Source organism: Malaclemys terrapin, chromosome 6, assembly GCF_027887155.1.
Source record: "Malaclemys terrapin pileata isolate rMalTer1 chromosome 6, rMalTer1.hap1, whole genome shotgun sequence".
NCBI lineage: Eukaryota > Metazoa > Chordata > Testudines > Emydidae > Malaclemys > Malaclemys terrapin.
Window position 1 is genome coordinate 5813873 of NC_071510.1, and position 16798 is coordinate 5830670.

General features: G+C 40.9%; 1 protein-coding gene across 6 annotated transcripts in view; it reads left to right on the plus strand.

Annotated features, from left to right (window-relative positions):
• Nucleotides 1-16798, plus strand: part of NRG1 (neuregulin 1) — a 232141-nt gene that overhangs the window by 190162 nt on the left and 25181 nt on the right. For 5 of the 6 annotated variants that reach the window (XM_054032952.1, XM_054032951.1, XM_054032955.1 and 2 more), the window contains 2 exons: nt 6466-6595; nt 15438-15496. In XM_054032952.1, coding sequence (XP_053888927.1) covers nt 6466-6595; nt 15438-15496 — 189 coding nt within the window. Of the gene's footprint in view, nt 1-6465; nt 6596-14757; nt 14826-15437; nt 15497-16798 lie in introns of all 6 variants that reach the window. The other variant, XM_054032954.1, reaches the window with a different exon arrangement.

A 16798-nucleotide genomic window follows, 5' to 3' on the forward strand; every position in this document is an offset into this window, starting at 1 on the left:
CATAGACTGAACCTGTTAATAACTCTCTCGATTTCTTTTTCCTAGTTAATAAATCCTTAATTAGTTTACTGTAGGATGGGATATCAGTGTTGTCTTTGGTGTGAGATCTAAGGTACAAATTGACCTGGGAGAGGTGACTGATCTCTTGGGACTGGCAGCAACCTGAATATTTTGTGATTTTTGGTGTAAGTGACCATTTATCACTAAGTCCAGACTGCAGAGCCCAAGGGAAACTCCATGGTAAGACTGTTACAGGGATCCAGGAGTTCACATTTGTTACTAGGTTGGTGAACTCTAATTATAGAACATACCCCCAGTTTGGGGTATCTGCCCCATTTTTGACAGTCTGCCCTGAGGTAGGCACTCATGGTCATGAACCACTCCAGACAGAGTGACAGCATGCATGTGACATGCTTGTTGGAGAAGTCAAAGGCATGACACACACCTGATTTTCAGTTGTGAGCTGCTACCTCACATTGTACTGATGTTGCACACAAGCCTAGAAACCTTTGTGCTATGTCTGTGGCTTCGCAGGTATGTCACAAAAAGCTGAGACAACCTCCCCCCTCTCACATTTTGGATAGACATTGTCTATACTATGGTGGTACAGTAGGTGGCAAGCACTTCTGAGTCAGTTGGAATTGATGCCCCAACATGGAGTCATGCTATTGGAGTTGTCAACCTTCTGACAAAATGGACAACCTGGCCATTCAGGGCCACTTTCTGCCACCCTACCTCACATTGAGTAGCACCTTATTTTACAAATAACCACCTGGAAAGATACTATTCAACATGCACGAGGTTGCAAAATCTAGCCCTAAAGATCCTATGGCATTCTTCACAAGGGTAGGAGCGTTGACCCCTGTGTTATGGCCAGATTCCAACTCACCATGCATAATTGCACGCTGCCAACCTAAAATTTTCCCTGCGGTTTTAATTGGGTAATTTAGACTTTGCTTCCTGTGCTAAAATAATATGTAGATTTGCAGTGTACTATTACAAACAGTGGTCACCTTTCACCTCAGAGGTGGCTGCATTTCACTGCTGGATGAAGGTTATGGCCTTTCTATTGGTTCAGTTTGTAAAATGCTTTGGGAGCCATCCGAATAAAAGGTTCTGGATAAATGTAAGATGATAACTCTACCCATTTTCTCTTTCCAAAAGTCTGCGGCTTCAAACTATGATGACAAACACATTTGGTGAAACTTGTTATTTTGTGATTCTTTGTGTCTTCCTCTGTTTGATTTGTTTTATATTTTGGCCTGCAGTGGTGTTTATTCTACCCGTTGTAGGGATCCTTGTATATTATGTTACAGATTTTCTCACAAACGTGTGCACACAATACTGATTTGTGCATGTATATTATGAGATTTGAAATTGCTCATTTGAAAAGTTGCTTCTATATGTGCTTCAGTTTTGCCCTTGACTAGAACAGGCCAAATTCATAAGTGTGCTCTGGCTGCTTTATGCCATGCCGGTGATGCAAACCAGCTGCAAACCCGGCACCAGAGTGATGCAAAGCAGCCAGAATATACTGATGAATCTGATCTTTTGACCTAAAATGCCTATTCATAATACACCAGACATTTTTCTCGTTTTTTTCTTGCCCAGAGGTCAATCTAAAATTCTCCTGTGTGTTCCAAAATGACAGAGTTTGGAAGCAGTTGGTATCGGCCTAACTCTGTTCCCATTGAAGTCAATGGAAGAGCTTCTGTTGACTTCAGTGGAAAATCTACCCAGCGGTGCTTCTGTTTGTTTAGTGTTTGTATTGGGAACTTTACCCATTAGCAGCTATCTGCAAATACTTCTTCAGAGGATTTATATAAATACGCAGGAATCTTAACAGCATGTCTTGGAGTTGGGCAGATAATTAAATATTATTAACGCTGTTTGATGGGGATCACTCTTGGGAGGTGCCAAGCAAAGAAGTCAATGGGAGTTGAGGATGCTCATTACTTAGCAGGATGAGCCTTCAGATGGTTAATCTGAGACATACAAGGATGAAGTGACTTGTCCAAGGCCATACGGGAAATGAATCCACTCTGCAGATCTTTCAGTTGCTTATTTTCAGGTCAGTAGGGAGTTGGGTTTGGGCAGAGAATAGGGTGATTGAACTCCAGTTGGGAGAATGTGGGGACAGTAAGGCTGATTGCATTTAGGGATATGTGGTGTCATCGTTTCAGAATATGTCGTCTCTGAATTGTCGCTTTTTTCATCTCTGTCCCTGTCTCTCTCGCTGGAGTGAGTTAGAGCTAGGCTGCGGTTGATAGTGGTATTTAGTCTCAGAAACGTATGATATACCGAGCGTTTTCTCTCATGTCTTCTTCACAAAAGGAGGCAAGGCTGTCTACTTACAATTCAGCAACTAATCTTATTCATGACCTATAAGCTGCCTTCAGAAAGAATGATGATCCTTTCTGTGCACTGAGGCTGGCACTTTATATTCTCTTCACTTGAGCATTGACATCTTACCTGTCACCTTGGTTGGCTGAGAGTGTGTCCTCTGATGTTACACCGATGTCTGCAGAAACTGGATTAAAATAGGCACAGGCTTCTATTGTGCATAGATTGCACAGATGTTCACTAGCAATGAGAACACGGAGCCTTCTGAGAACTCTGTCGGTGGTAGCAGATTGAATCATAGGCACTTATAAAGGATCCATGTGTCCTAAAGCTGTGGCAAGATTATTATTTACTGTAGAGTTCCATTTTGGAAAAAGCGGGGAGAGAGAATCCAAACTAGCATGCATTTCCATGTTTCAAGACACAGAAAGGTTAGAGATCTCCCAGGTAAGCAAAAAATTGCCATGACTTTGCAATGACTGTCTGATGTGAAATTGTGCTAAAGCTAAATTAAGAGATTGGGCTTCCCTGAGGTTTTGGGGTGGAGTGTGAAGCATTTTTTAGAGAACAGTTATTAAATGTGTCTAAAACTTCTATGATTTTGAGAAAGCTAGTACCTAGGATACCTCTCTAGTCTTCTGATTGTGCTCGAATAGTTCCCTGAGAAGGGAAGAGATTCATTGCCTTTTGTTGCCTTGCGAATATTTGCGTTAATGAGAATGTTCCGTGTCATTTCTGCTACGACCAGTTGTTTAGTAAAAAAAATGTTGCTTGCAGTCATGAAAAAAGAAAATGGAACATCCAGTATTTTAAAATGCCTGCTTATGCCTGATGTTTATAAATTGTTTTATGATTTGTGGTTTATCCTTTAAGGAAATTAGGAAAAGTGGATCATGTAAATAGATTTGCATATCACTCGTGCCTATTTAATATGGGCTTATAAAATAGAAATGAAATTAGGGTAAAAATTTTGGCTAGATAATTAAATATGTAACAGAGGAATATGTTAGCTACTGCTGTGCTATGCCTTTCTGCTGCAGCTCCTTGTCAATACATTGTAAAATAACTCAGGCCCTCAGGGCCCCCTCTGAGAACTTTATGAGTTACGGAAGGCAAGAGCTATGGGGCTAGTTATGGATTGAATGAAATCTGCTCTGAGGACCACCTGCTCCAGAACTCAACATTTCTTCCGCCATGTGGGTTTAAGGGAAACCTAACACCACGACTTTGGTGCTTTTTTAATTTAATTTGCAAAATAGACATGCAGCGGATAGAGTTAATACTGGTTTATCCACCAAAAATTATGCATCAAAGACAAGCTGTCTCCAGAACTAACTGACTGAGGACAGAGGTGGATTGAGACTGCAGTGCTAGTCTATCAGAAAGGCAGGAAAAAAACGTGCGTAAGATTTATAGGCTACACCATGCCAAACTTAAGAGTGAGAGGAGAAAAAAAAAAAACTCCTGGCAAAACTATGTAAATCCCTTCTATCCTGGGGTTTGTCTGAGAATGACAACATATTCCCATCTCTCGCAATTTGTTCAGAGCCACTGCAGCCGTCCAAAGTTCACTTTACATCAGCGGGGCACTAACGGTTACTTCCAAACTCCATGATGACCAATTTTGATCTAGCTGCTGCTTAAAGAAAAAGTGCCGAGCAGGATGATCGGAGCAATTATAGAGAGCTACAGGCTCGTTCTCTGCAACTACCCTTATAATTCAATTTCAAACATTCCATTAGTCTTCGTGGTAGTAATAAACTTTGCCGGCAGGAGTTCAGGCAGACAATATTGCTTTTCATTTGAAATTACTGCATTAGATTTTTGAACCATAGGATGTCTTCAGAACAATGGTCTTACTTTCAGGAAGAAATGTTTTAAAGGGGCTAAAAGGAGGGCAATAGGCATTCAAGCTACATAGGTTGAACTAAATTCAGAAGGGAGTCTAAGCTAGTAGTGTAAGTTACACCTTCCAGTCCCATCAGCATGTATGTATCACCTACCGAGAGCCACATTCACTTCAACGTAAGCTTGGGCTAGGTCTACACTACGGGGGCGGGTCGACCTAAGATACGCAACTTCAGCTACGTGAATAGCGTAGCTGAAGTTGCGTATTTTAGGTCGACTTACCTGTCTGTGAGGACGGTGGCGAGTTGACCGCTGCCGCGCCGCTGTCAACTCCACTTCCGCCTCTTGCCGCGGTGGATTTCCGGAGTCGACGGCAGAGCCATCAGGGATCGATTTTATCGCGTCTTCACTAGACGCGATAAGTCGATCCCCAATAGATTGATTGCTACCCGCCGATCCGGCGGGTAGTGAAGACGTGCCCTTAGTCTACACTTAAAACTTATACTAGTGTAGCTATTTCAGTTAGGCATGTAAAATGTTAACCGGTGAACCAGTGAGCATCAGTCTTACTGGTTAACCGCCTTAACCATTAACCTCAGCGGCCCCGCACCAGCCGGAGCAGGTCCAGCCATGGCCCCCGGCCAAAGCGTCCAAAGCAGCGCCACCTGGCCGGAGCGGGCCCAGCCGCTTAATCCGTTAACCATTTAAACAAAATGCTTTTAATCATTTAAACAGTTAACTTTTTAAACAGTATTTACATCCCTAATTTCAGTCAGGGATGTGAATGTTTCTGTCAGTATAGCCAATGTCATTTGGGGAGCTGATGTTCCTATGTTAGCAGAAAAACTCCCGTTGGCATGTGCTGCATCGATACTAGGGGGCTATGCTGATGTAGGCTGTGCAACGCAGACATAACCTTACACTTGACAGAGTCTTTGGACTACTACAGCCATGCCAACCCCCATCGGGTTGACCACAACCAGCTGACATGACGCACTCTCTACGGTAGGTGAAACATCCTGTTACAACGTGTTAGCCAAGGCTTTTAAAACATGACCTACTTACCTAGGCTTGATATGGCCTTCATTTAACTGAGTCTAAGTGAGGGGCAAGGGGAAAGGAATGGATTGTTATCAGGATTTATTATTATTAATTGTTCACATTTCATTAGCACCTCGGGGTCCCAATCAGGATCAGGACCCAAGATGTAACAAGTGGGTGCAAACAAATAGAAGGAAGGAGCGAGGGAGGCCCTGAAAAACAGCATTAGGAACTCAGGTTTATACGAATGAGCAAGCTATGTGCACAGCTGAATGGTTTCGGATCAGTTAACTTTAAAACAAAATTACAAAATATAAACAAATTAATACGATAAACCTTAGAAATCCCAAAGTCTAAACAGCTCGTAGACTTTGGGAACTGGGCCTGACCTGGGAGTTTGGTCAGCAATGCTATGGGAACCTGTGGTAAAGGACTTCATCTTGAACTCACTCTAGTTTCTCTTTATTTCTATTGTAACCGTTTCTGACTTTAATGCCTTATACTTGTACTCATGGAAACATTTCTCCTTGTAGGTAAATAAACTTGTTTTATTCTTCAACCAGTGTTGTGAACTATGTGGGTAACTCCATTTAGGGTGGCAAACTGTTGTATATTGAGCCTCTTAGAGGGGCAACGGACCTAATCTATCTGGACTGTCTTGGAGAGGGTAGGAGAGTGCAGAAAAACTGGTTTGGATTGTATCCCGGAATGTCATAATATCACATTATGTAGGATTATTAATATTTATTATTTAACATGTATATTGTGGTAGCACCTAGAGGACAACTAATCGAGAGCCTCACAAAGATATAGTGACTGACAGTCCTTGCTCCGAAGATCTTATCACAATAGGCTTAATGCAATTGAAGTAATTTCACATGTAAATTACACAGTCCTTTTAATGAAATGTCCTTGAGCTCTGATAGAATTTACAGGTGCTTGATGGATTGCAGTATGGAATTTTACACTCTCCCAGTTTGTGTGCATGGAGCGTGTCTAAGGATTGTAACCCTCTTTGTGCTCTTTAAATTGGTCAGCACAAGACTGCCTCAGCTAACTATTGTTTTCCATGACTCAGATTAATTCTAGGAAGCCACAAGCAGATAACTCACAAGAATCACCAATTCTTCCCTACCCCATATCTCTTCCACACACATGCCTAAATTGTATTCAAATCCAAAGACTGTTCAGGAAAGAACCAAACCATCCTGAATTGTGTTTTTTCTCTTCCAGCCACTTCTACATCGACTACTGGGACAAGTCATCTCACAAAATGTGACATAAAGCAGAAAGCCTTCTGTGTCAATGGGGGAGAGTGTTACATGGTCAAAGACCTTCCAAACCCCCCCAGATATTTGTGCAGGTAAGAAGCCTTTGGCTTATTTTAGTGGAGCCACCATGTTTCTCATGTACTTTTTCTCAAAGTATCTGCTTTAATATCTGAACAGTTCTTTCTCCCACAAACGGCCCAGCAGATATTTAACAGAAGCATTAGATGTATCTTCACCTTTGTGTGGCAGAGAACTCTCTAGCTATTGAGAATGACCTCTATGTAACAGCGCTTGTGTTCATTGCAATGTTAACTCGAGGTATAACTTGAGTTTTGCCCCTAACCTGACTCCCACCCCCACACAGAATCTCTAGCTCAAATTAAGGGGTGCTCTATATTCGAGCTACCTAGCCTGTCCGGGGGCGTGGAGAATGAGGGAAGGGGGTGAAGCCTGAGTGGTTTGTCGATACTACAGTCACCGTGTGTGATTGCAGCTCATGTAAACATATCCAAACTAGCTTTAATCTCGCTAGTTCTGGCCCAGAGCAGAGAAGCCGCTTGACACCCTTGAGCTAATTATGCAGTGGAGATGCAATAGCTCAAGTGACAACAACTCATCAACTGCTAATCCAGTCACTGTGCTGCTAATCCCATCACTCTGGGTAGCTGGAGTGTTGTTTCACAGTGTGGTTGGTCTCACTTGAGAGGCTAGTCTAGACTAGTGGAATAACTCAAGTGTACTCACCGTTGCAATGAAGCCAAGTCTATAGATAGCTCACACAATAGTTATTAAAACTCCACAGATGGTTTCATAATACAGACAGAGCTATGTGCCCAGCTGGCATTTGGATACCCTGAGATAACTATTATTTGAAATCTTGGCTGTTAGATCTTAGAGGACAGATATCACCGGTTAAATATACCCCCAGATAATGAAAAGATACATTGTGGAATAACTGTCAGATATAGCACATACAGTAGTTCATTTTTATTAACATGTTGTAGTAAAATAAATGACTTATTAAAGATCAATTAAAATATTATTTAGAAAACTTAGTGCTGCCAGAAGGTGTTCTGTTTTGAAGTTCGATGACTACAAAGTCACCGTGTCTAATGAGGTCAAATTAATAACAGGAGTTATTACTTTATTAAATGCATTATTTTGTAATAAGCAATGTAGATTGCCACCTGAACTTATCAGTGGAGGTCAGTGTTTTAGATGCAGTGCCTTGATTCGGGCAAGCACTTAAGAATGTGCTGACGTTGATCCGTATTCAGGAATTCACTCAAGCACATGCCTGAGCACCCTTCTTGAATCACGGCCTAGTTTCGCTATCACAAACAAACCCAAATCATAGCATACATCAGCCCATTATTCTGCAGAAGATCCAATATGGCTGAAGCTTTGCATCTTGGTATAGCACATTGTACAACAGGCACCTTTGGAGCTGTAGTGGTGCTGATAACAGACCATTGCTGGATGCAACTGAGTGCTCTAAACTCTCACTGACTTCAACACATGGCATTCAGTATCCTGCAGAATTGAACTATAAGGGAACTTTTCTCTGTAAGAATATTGGCATTTTCAAGAGAGGCAGCAGAAGCTAGTCAATAAGATACACAATCTGGTGTAATCACATGAATTTTCAGTCTTATAAAGGCTAAAAATCAAAACCCAATAATTGCTCTTCTGCAACATCATGTAAAGTGAGGGTGGAGAGACACCTTGCTCGCACATGGAAAGGAGAAGATAGGAATTGCTTCCAGGAAATACCGGCTGCACTCTAGTGAAACACCTTCTGTTCACTTCAATTTCTATGGATCTTACCTGCAATTATCAAGATTTGTTTTTTCACAAATTCCCCGGCTGCTGGAACCATGACTATTTATTCTATGGCTGTTTATAACCATTTTCGTTAATGTAAAAGTACCAACTTTGTTTTTGGACAATTGTACTAAAATTACATGATCATCATAACCAAGCAGTGCAAGATGATCCAATTTTAATAACTACACCCCTGGGAACCTACCAGAAACCAGCTCCTTTGCTTCCACTTCTTCATTTCCTCCTCGTACCTCATTCAGAACATTTCATAGCAGCCCAATGGCTGTGCGCATAACACATTTGCTGTGTGCATAACATTTTTACTATTAACTGGTATTGCACTGTTGAATTTAGAGTCACCTCTTTTTCACTGTATCTCAGGACATTTTTTTTAAATTGCTAGATCTGATAGTGTTTGCTCTTTATTATTGTAATTTTATTTTATGTTAAATGTCCCAGGCCCTCTTAAATGATTTTTTTTTCCATGTAGAAAAGAAATAATTATTAAACTAGAATCAGAATGAAAACAAAAATAACTCCCCAAAATTTGTGCAGGGCACTTTTCTGGGTAGCACAAGAAATATCTGGAGAAGTCATTACAATGTAAAATCACAGGGCTTGATCCTTATTTATACTAAAGCGGTGGAAAGGGACCTCACTATAAAGGAGAGCTAAGCTCACAATTAGTTTGCAATGCTTCTGCTATGTCACTTCGATATTTACCAGCACTGAAGCTGTTTATACTGTAACAAAACAAGACAAATGTCTCTGCGATACAGACACATGAGAATCTGAATTGTGTTTTATTGGGTACATACTGCAAATTGGAAGAAACAAAATAGCATTATTTTCTTGCATGGTTAAAGATATGGATGTCTATTTTAAAGTGTTTGTTAAAACAAATATCTGTCAAGGACACATTGCTTCCTTCTACTGTGATAACAAATCTTTTTCCAGAATGTGCCCATGGAATCAGAAAACTTGAAAGATGGTACTTGCTCTTCATGTTTCTGCCTTGGTAGCAAGTTCACATTTTCCATATGCTCCATCTGTGAAGAGCAAAAACAAAATATTTAAAGCATGAGTCTCATTGTTCTAAATTGTTTTTATCACAAATCGAAAAACGTGACTCCAATGCACAACCACCATGGAATTTTCCAGGCAATGTCTCTGGTCATGTAAGCCCCTGTGAATCTGTCTCCTATTGCTAAAGTCAGAAATTGTGCAATCAAAAGTGATTTCCAAAAAACTGAAGGTGTAATAATTAACACTGTGTCACATTTTGCTTTCACTGATACTAGTATAAATTTTGAGCAAAATGATTGTTTTAGAGATGTTTGCTAGTTACCTGGATTTATTTCTGAGATCTGTACATATCTACAATGAACTGTGCCTGAAATGTTGCATAGAGAGACATCTACAGTGGTACAGTGTTGTATACATTTCTCTTTTGTGTAATCTAATTACAATCCTGGACTAAATAGAATAATCTCAGTCTAAAAAAGAGGGTTTGGAGGGGTTTTTAAAGAGACATTGGGTAAAACTTTTTAAAGTGCCTAAATGAGAAAGGAGTCATTTTGAAAAGTGATTTAGGCACTTGGGCCCAGGTCTTCAGAGATATTTAGGTGCATAACTCCCATGGGAGCTAAATGCCTACACACCTTTGAGTAGCTGGACCTCAGAAGCCTACACCTCATTGGATATGTCTACACAGCAATTGAACACCCATGGCTGGCCAGGGCCACCTGGTTTGAGTTCGCGGGGCTCAGGCTAAGGGCTTGGGACTCCACAAAGGGAAAGAGTCCCAGAGCCCAGGCTCCAGCCTGAGCCCAAATATCTACACAGCAATTTTTAGCCCCACAGCCCGAGCCCCGTGAGCCTGAGCCAGCCACGTCCATGTCATGGGTCTTTTATTCCAGGATAGACGTACCCATTTCCTTTCAGTTAGACTCTGCAGTCGGAGACGTGATTGCAGCTGGAGTAGGCATACCCACACTGGCTTTCATCTGGGTAGTCTGGCTAAATATAGCAGTGAAGACAGGCTGGCACAGACCCTGGCGTGGGCTAGCAATGTGAGTAGACACCTGCGGTCCCAGGAAGCCTTGTACAGCCCATGCCGAAGCTGTGCCACCAGGTCTTCGCTCCTATTTTTAGCATGCTAGCTAGATTAAAGCTGGGCTGGTATGTCTGCGAGCGGCAGTCACACCTCTGACCGCAGTGCAGACATAAACTTAGGCTTCTAAGTGCCGATATCACTTCTGAAAATGGGACTCACGTTTATACTACAGTATCACAGCGACAGGGCTGCAGCTGTGATGCTATAGCGCCTTGCTGTGGATGCTTCCTTCATTGATGAAACAGCTTTTGCCATCGCTGTAGTTAATCCACCTCTCCAAGAGGCAGTAGCTAGGGTGATGGAAGAATTCTTCCGCTGACCTAACCTTCCCCATAACGGACGTTAGTTCAACCTAACTATGTGGCACAGGACGCAACATTTTTCACAGCCCTGAGCAATGTAGCTAAGGCAATATAATTTTTAGGTGTAGCCCACACTTTAGGCTTTTGAAAATTTTCCCCAAAGTCTAATAGTGCCAGACCATGTGGTACACCTCTACCCCGATATAACGCTGTCCTCGGGAGCCAAAAAATCTTAACGCGTTACAGGTGAAACCGCGTTATATTGAACTTGCTTTGATCCGCCGGAGTGCACAGCCTCGCCCCCTGGAGCGCTGCTTTACCACGTTATATCCGAATTCGTGTTATATCGGGTCGTGTTATATTGGGGTAGAGGTATATTTTGACAATGTTGTGAAAAGGAGAGTGGTTAGCAGCTCTCTCTTATTTGGAGAAGACTCCATATAGTATTCTTCATGTTTTTGCAAGCCCTGTTTTGAACAGTCTTTCCATAACCCATTTTTGATTATGCTAATTTGATATTTCCTTAGTAACACACCACACAATTTGTGTTGCCTTTGCTGCTGTTCTTCCCTAAAAGTGATTTTATGCTATAGCTTCGGCGGTTGAAAACAGTGCTTCTTTCTAGCAGATAGACATGACTTAACCTTGCTTAACAGCAAAAGAATGAATTTCTTATTTTTATAATTTTCTATATCCTTGTTTGGAAATGGAATGGGTAGAGTAGGAATTAATTCATGTGATGATCCAGAAAACTGTTAATTGAGGGGGGGGGAAAGGGAAGCTTTTTACAGTGCTAACTGAAAGGTTTGCCAAGTCTGAGTGGGTCAAGAGGCAAGATAGTGTTCACAATTCTCAACTAAGCAGTTAAAGGCACAGTTCTTACAGTGATTCACGTAAATGATGATAAAATATTCCAGTGCTACCTAACTGTACTACATATTTGCTTATAGTAAAAGGACTCGTTCTTGATCTTCTCTATTAATACGTACAGTTAGTCAAAACATGGAGACAAGTCTTTTTACAAAATTAAAAACCACTAAACACAGAAATCATCAGGGATTAGAAAAACTTCTTGACATTATTCTTTTATCTGATCAAAGAAAGAGCTGTGGTCCTGATGATTTAAGCCATCTATTTAATAAATAGTTTGTATTGCCTCTAATTAGCCAGTAGAGAAGATACAGGCCCAGAGTAATTTCTCAATTATACCAGTATAAATCCAGAGCAGCTCTTATCCTCGTTGGCCTTATTCTGATTTACACTGGTGTAACTGAGGGCTGGTCCACACTAACCCCCAGTTCGAACTAAGATACGCAACTTCAGCTACGTGAATAACGTAGCTGAAGTCGAAGTATCTTACTTCGAACTACAAGGTACTTACCGTGGGTCCACATGCGGCAGGCAGGCTCCCCCGTCGACTCCGCGTACTCCTCTCACGGAGCAGGAGTACCGGCGTCAACGGCAAGCACTTCCGGGATCGATTTATCGCGTCTAGACAAGACGCGATAAATCGATCCCAGAAGATCGATTGCTTACCGCCGAACCCAGAGGTAAGTATAGACATACCCTGATAGTGGACACTGCCCATATATAGAAAAGGAAAGAACTGAAAATGCTATATGGGTAACCAAAAAAAGAGAGTGATGACTAGAGACAGTAATTACAGTATAAGAAGGTGCTTTCAAATATTGCCTGTTCATACATATATAATCCAGAGGAGACAGTTTGACAAGCAGAATTGTAATCTGCACTGAATTTTGGTTGTCTGCAATAAAATGCCTTTCGCATTCACAAATAATCAGAAGTGGAAATTGTCATCCGACCCCCTGTCTACACCGGGTCAGTCTTTATCCCTTGTTTGCAATGGTTGGCAACTGCACTGGTGGTGACAACAGTTTAAGTGTCAGTATAAACACAGCTAAACTGTTTTCAGCACTGTGTCAAGAAGCCTGGCCCAGACCAGACTGGAAATGATTTAGTGCCGTCTGCACTAGCGCGTAAAATATTGCCAACACCAATGCAGCCGCACCCATTGCTGACAACAGGAACAGAATAAGGAGCAAGCCGCCCCCTTATTTGTGGGCCTGATCCTGAGACTTTTAATCAGCAAAACGCTCATAGACGTCATTTGAAGTTTGGCCTGAGTCAGGAGATGGGAATCCAGAGACGGCATGAACATCATGCGGCCCTTCGTCTTAGCTTTAGTGATGAAAAGCGCTGTAGAAGAGCAAGGTATCATTACTACTACTACGAGAATGGGTACTTAACAGTATAAGCCTAGTGTAAAATAAGAATTAAATTAACAGGATAAAACATCTATTGCAGTTTTGTTTCTTCCAGTTTGCTAATACAAATCCAAATTCAACCTTCTTCCCTGCCCAGTGGCATAACCTTCCTCTGTCCTTATTATTTCATTCTTTATTGTATTTATCTATGGTAGTGCTCAAGGATCCCTGTTGGGATCAGGGTCCTAATGTGCTCGGGCTATACAAACACATCAGAAGACAGGATCCTTGCTTTGAAAAGCTTAAAATCTGTTCCTTTGATAAACAGATTCATCTCTACAGCAATCAGTTTAGAAAAAACCTCTTCAGACACCCAAAGTGTACCTGTATTGAAAGAAAATAAATCTTGTGTAATGCATCTGGACAAAGATGCATCCATTTGTATTTAACACTGCTTATCTTGTATAGTATGTTCTGTATGAAATCCCAAAACACTTTACAAGGTTAAAAAATACAACTAATATGTAAGTGCAGTGTGTTAATATCCTTATTGTTACTTACCGCTACAGATAATAGTGAGCAGAGGTTGAGAGAACTTTAAAAAGCTTGGCAAGTGAGAAATTAGATTTCAGTGCAACTGAAAACCTGATAGGGGTTGAAGAGGTACAGGAAGACTGTTCTAGATGAATGCAGCTGCAGATCAGAATGCTCTTGAATTCAGACTGCAAAAAGATACAACTGGGAGGCCAGCATTAGAGGGAGAGACCAGGTCTGAGAAGCAGGCTGGCGCAAGCTCATGAAGTGCTTTAGAACCAAACAGAAGAAAGCATAAGTAGAACTTAATTTAAATGTGTCAACATAACTTGATTTAGCATGAAGGTAAAAGGTAAATAAATGAATAGAGCCCTGAGAATGGAGTGGGTAGATAGGAGAAAAGCAGATGGCCAGGAATTTAACCCTGTGGGACTCCATAGGAGGACCACCGGAATCATGTTCCAAGGAAACCAGAGAAGCCTGTGTAGCTATGCCGGCCTTACACAATGAAGTCCCGCACAGTGTCAAAAGCTGCATTGAGGTCAAGGAGAATGAGGAAGAAGGAAAAGCTGGCTGTGGCTGCAGAAAGGTGGTCATGGACAACATGGGAGAAAAGTTCCTCGTTCAACCAAAGTGGAATTCATATTGCATTTTTCCAAGCATTCTGATGTGTGCGCCATGTGCCTGAAGAGATGAGAGGAGGCTACTTATATCTACCCCCCTGCTTGTCGTTTTTTGGTCTACCTCTTTTCCATTTCTCATTTCTCAGTTTAACCATAACTGCTGCCTGGAACAAAGCTGGGTTTAAAAAAATAATAAATAAAAACATGAACTTGAAGAAAAAACTATTAAAGAAATACCAAAGTCCATAGAATTTCCATAGGTCCTGCAATATACATGATTGTTGAAGGCAAGGGTGTAAAATTCTTGTCCAACACCATGTCATTAATTGGAAGAATTTGGTATGGCTCCCTAATCAGTGTCTCAGGAATGAACAATGAGCAGTCCCTTTGTACGAGAGCTGACTTCTTTAAAAACTCCACAGATTTTCTCTAATAATTTTTTTTTAAATTTCATACAATGATACTTCTCCGAGGACACATTTTTTCTTTCATTATACTTTTTCATTAGTTTCTGCCCCCTACGCCCCTGAAGTCATGTAGAGACTCTCGAAGTTCCATAGGAAAGCAATTACCAGTCTGATAGTTCAGTGGTTTTGGTGTTCTATTGCTTATCACATTTTTGCCCTTTAGGTGCCAACCTGGATTCACTGGAGCAAGATGTACTCTCACTCTGCCCATGAAAATCCAAAACCCAGAAAGTATGTTAAAATAATCTGAACTTTGCTTTCTCTCCAACTACAGCCACACAATCACTATTACTTGGTGTTTTCACAGTTCAGCTGGAATTGGCATCCTTTGATTCTGATTATAGCTTGATTCTCTTAATCTTTAATCTGTACACCATGGCATTATCAGCATCAAAAATGTTACTAGTTTGTGTGACTTTTTTTTTTTAACTGGATCCTTTTCATCCTCTGCAGAATTTTGTTGTTGTTGTTTCACTCTGCCAACTTTCTTGGTTGGTGAAATGCTGTAAATTGTTACCCTAAAGGAATATGGAGACTGAGATGAATGTTGTACAGATTTCATTTCCTAGCTGCCTTGCGAACAAAAGCGATTTGGAAATTTGGAATGGTGAATTTCTTGCATCCTGAAATATACTGTGATCTGGATTGGTTTGGGGCTTCTGCAAAGCAAGTGGGCTGCTCTCAACATCTTGAGCCATTTTGACACGCTAAACCAAGATTCAGTTTCTGAAGGTGAACTCACCAAGTCAAATCAGTTCACACTGAAGGAGCTTCTTTCTTTGTGTATATTCATCTCTTCTCTTTTCTCTGTTTTCTCTACCATTTTTTTGTTTTTCCTCTCAGGTGCCCAAATGAATTTACTGGTGATCGCTGCCAAAACTACGTAATGGCCAGCTTCTACAGTACGTCCACTTCCTTTCTGTCTCTGCCTCCGTAGGAGCATGCTCAGTCAGTGCTGCTTTTGTCGCTGCATCTCTCCTCAGATTTTTTTTTTTTTACCTGTAACTAGATTTATTGCGTTAGGCCTAATATTGATTGCCTCTGCCTGTTGCATGACAATGATAACAAAAGCAATTACAGTACTCTGTTGGATTTGTTGGCATTGATGTTTGGGCATTTGAGACTTAGGAGCATTCTGGAATGAATATTGAATGATGTCCTACGGAGTTGTGGCTGACAAGAAGTACAAAGATACATTTAAAAGTCTCACTTTTTATTTGCTAAAAGAAATAAATCCCAGCCCTAAAACAGCAATCGTGTTATCAAATCTTTATAAAGATAGTAACCTTCCGAATAAAAGGGATATACATAAATTGCCTTGGAAAATAAAAGGTAAAGGCCATTTACGTGCTCCAGGTGTATCAAATGAACACACTCGAACAGGAGTGAGGGCTTTTTTCCTTTTATTATCCAACATTTTACATTTCAGTAGGAAGAAAATTACATGAAGAAAGAGAAGCGGGGAAGGGGACATAAATGATGCTGCTTGACATTTCTTATTTATGGGGGACAGGTGGAAAAGATCAAATATTTCAGAGCCCGATTAAATGGCTGAAGAAATGTCTCCTTTGGACACTGTAGGATTGGGGCCTTAGAGACATAGTTTCATAAGCTTCCTCTTGGAGGGTCTTGTTAACTATTAATTATTATTTAATAGTGAGAAAGTGCAAAGTATGTTGCATATTTATTTTGTGCCTTCAGATATAACCAAGTCAGATGTAAAATAGAGGGAAATTGCCTGGGGTTTACATTTTTAATGCACATTCACTATTCATAATTAATTTTTGCTGGCGTCCCACTGCATTATGATGTAAAGGCAGTTCTATATGAACTATTTTTGATGGATCACTCACTAGCATTGAAAGATTTCAGAGACTGCATGATTGCTCAGTTTAGATTTCCATTAGTACATAGGCTAAAAAGCTGTTAGCACACACTGGACATTTTGGAGCCCTAATAGAGACATAGGTCTTCTCTTACATCAGTGAACAAAGAATGTACATACATCATTCATATTGTCTATCGTGGGAGTTACCCTGGCAAATCCCCAGGACAATGGCAGGCGATTCGACTGCATAGCATTCTAGTATTTATTTTATACTGCGTTTTAAAGGTTTATCAGTGTCAGTTATTTTTAAAATGCCTCTTATATGTATCAACCAAAAAGCTAAAATACCTTTCTAGGCTGTGCAGTGCTTTTGTTA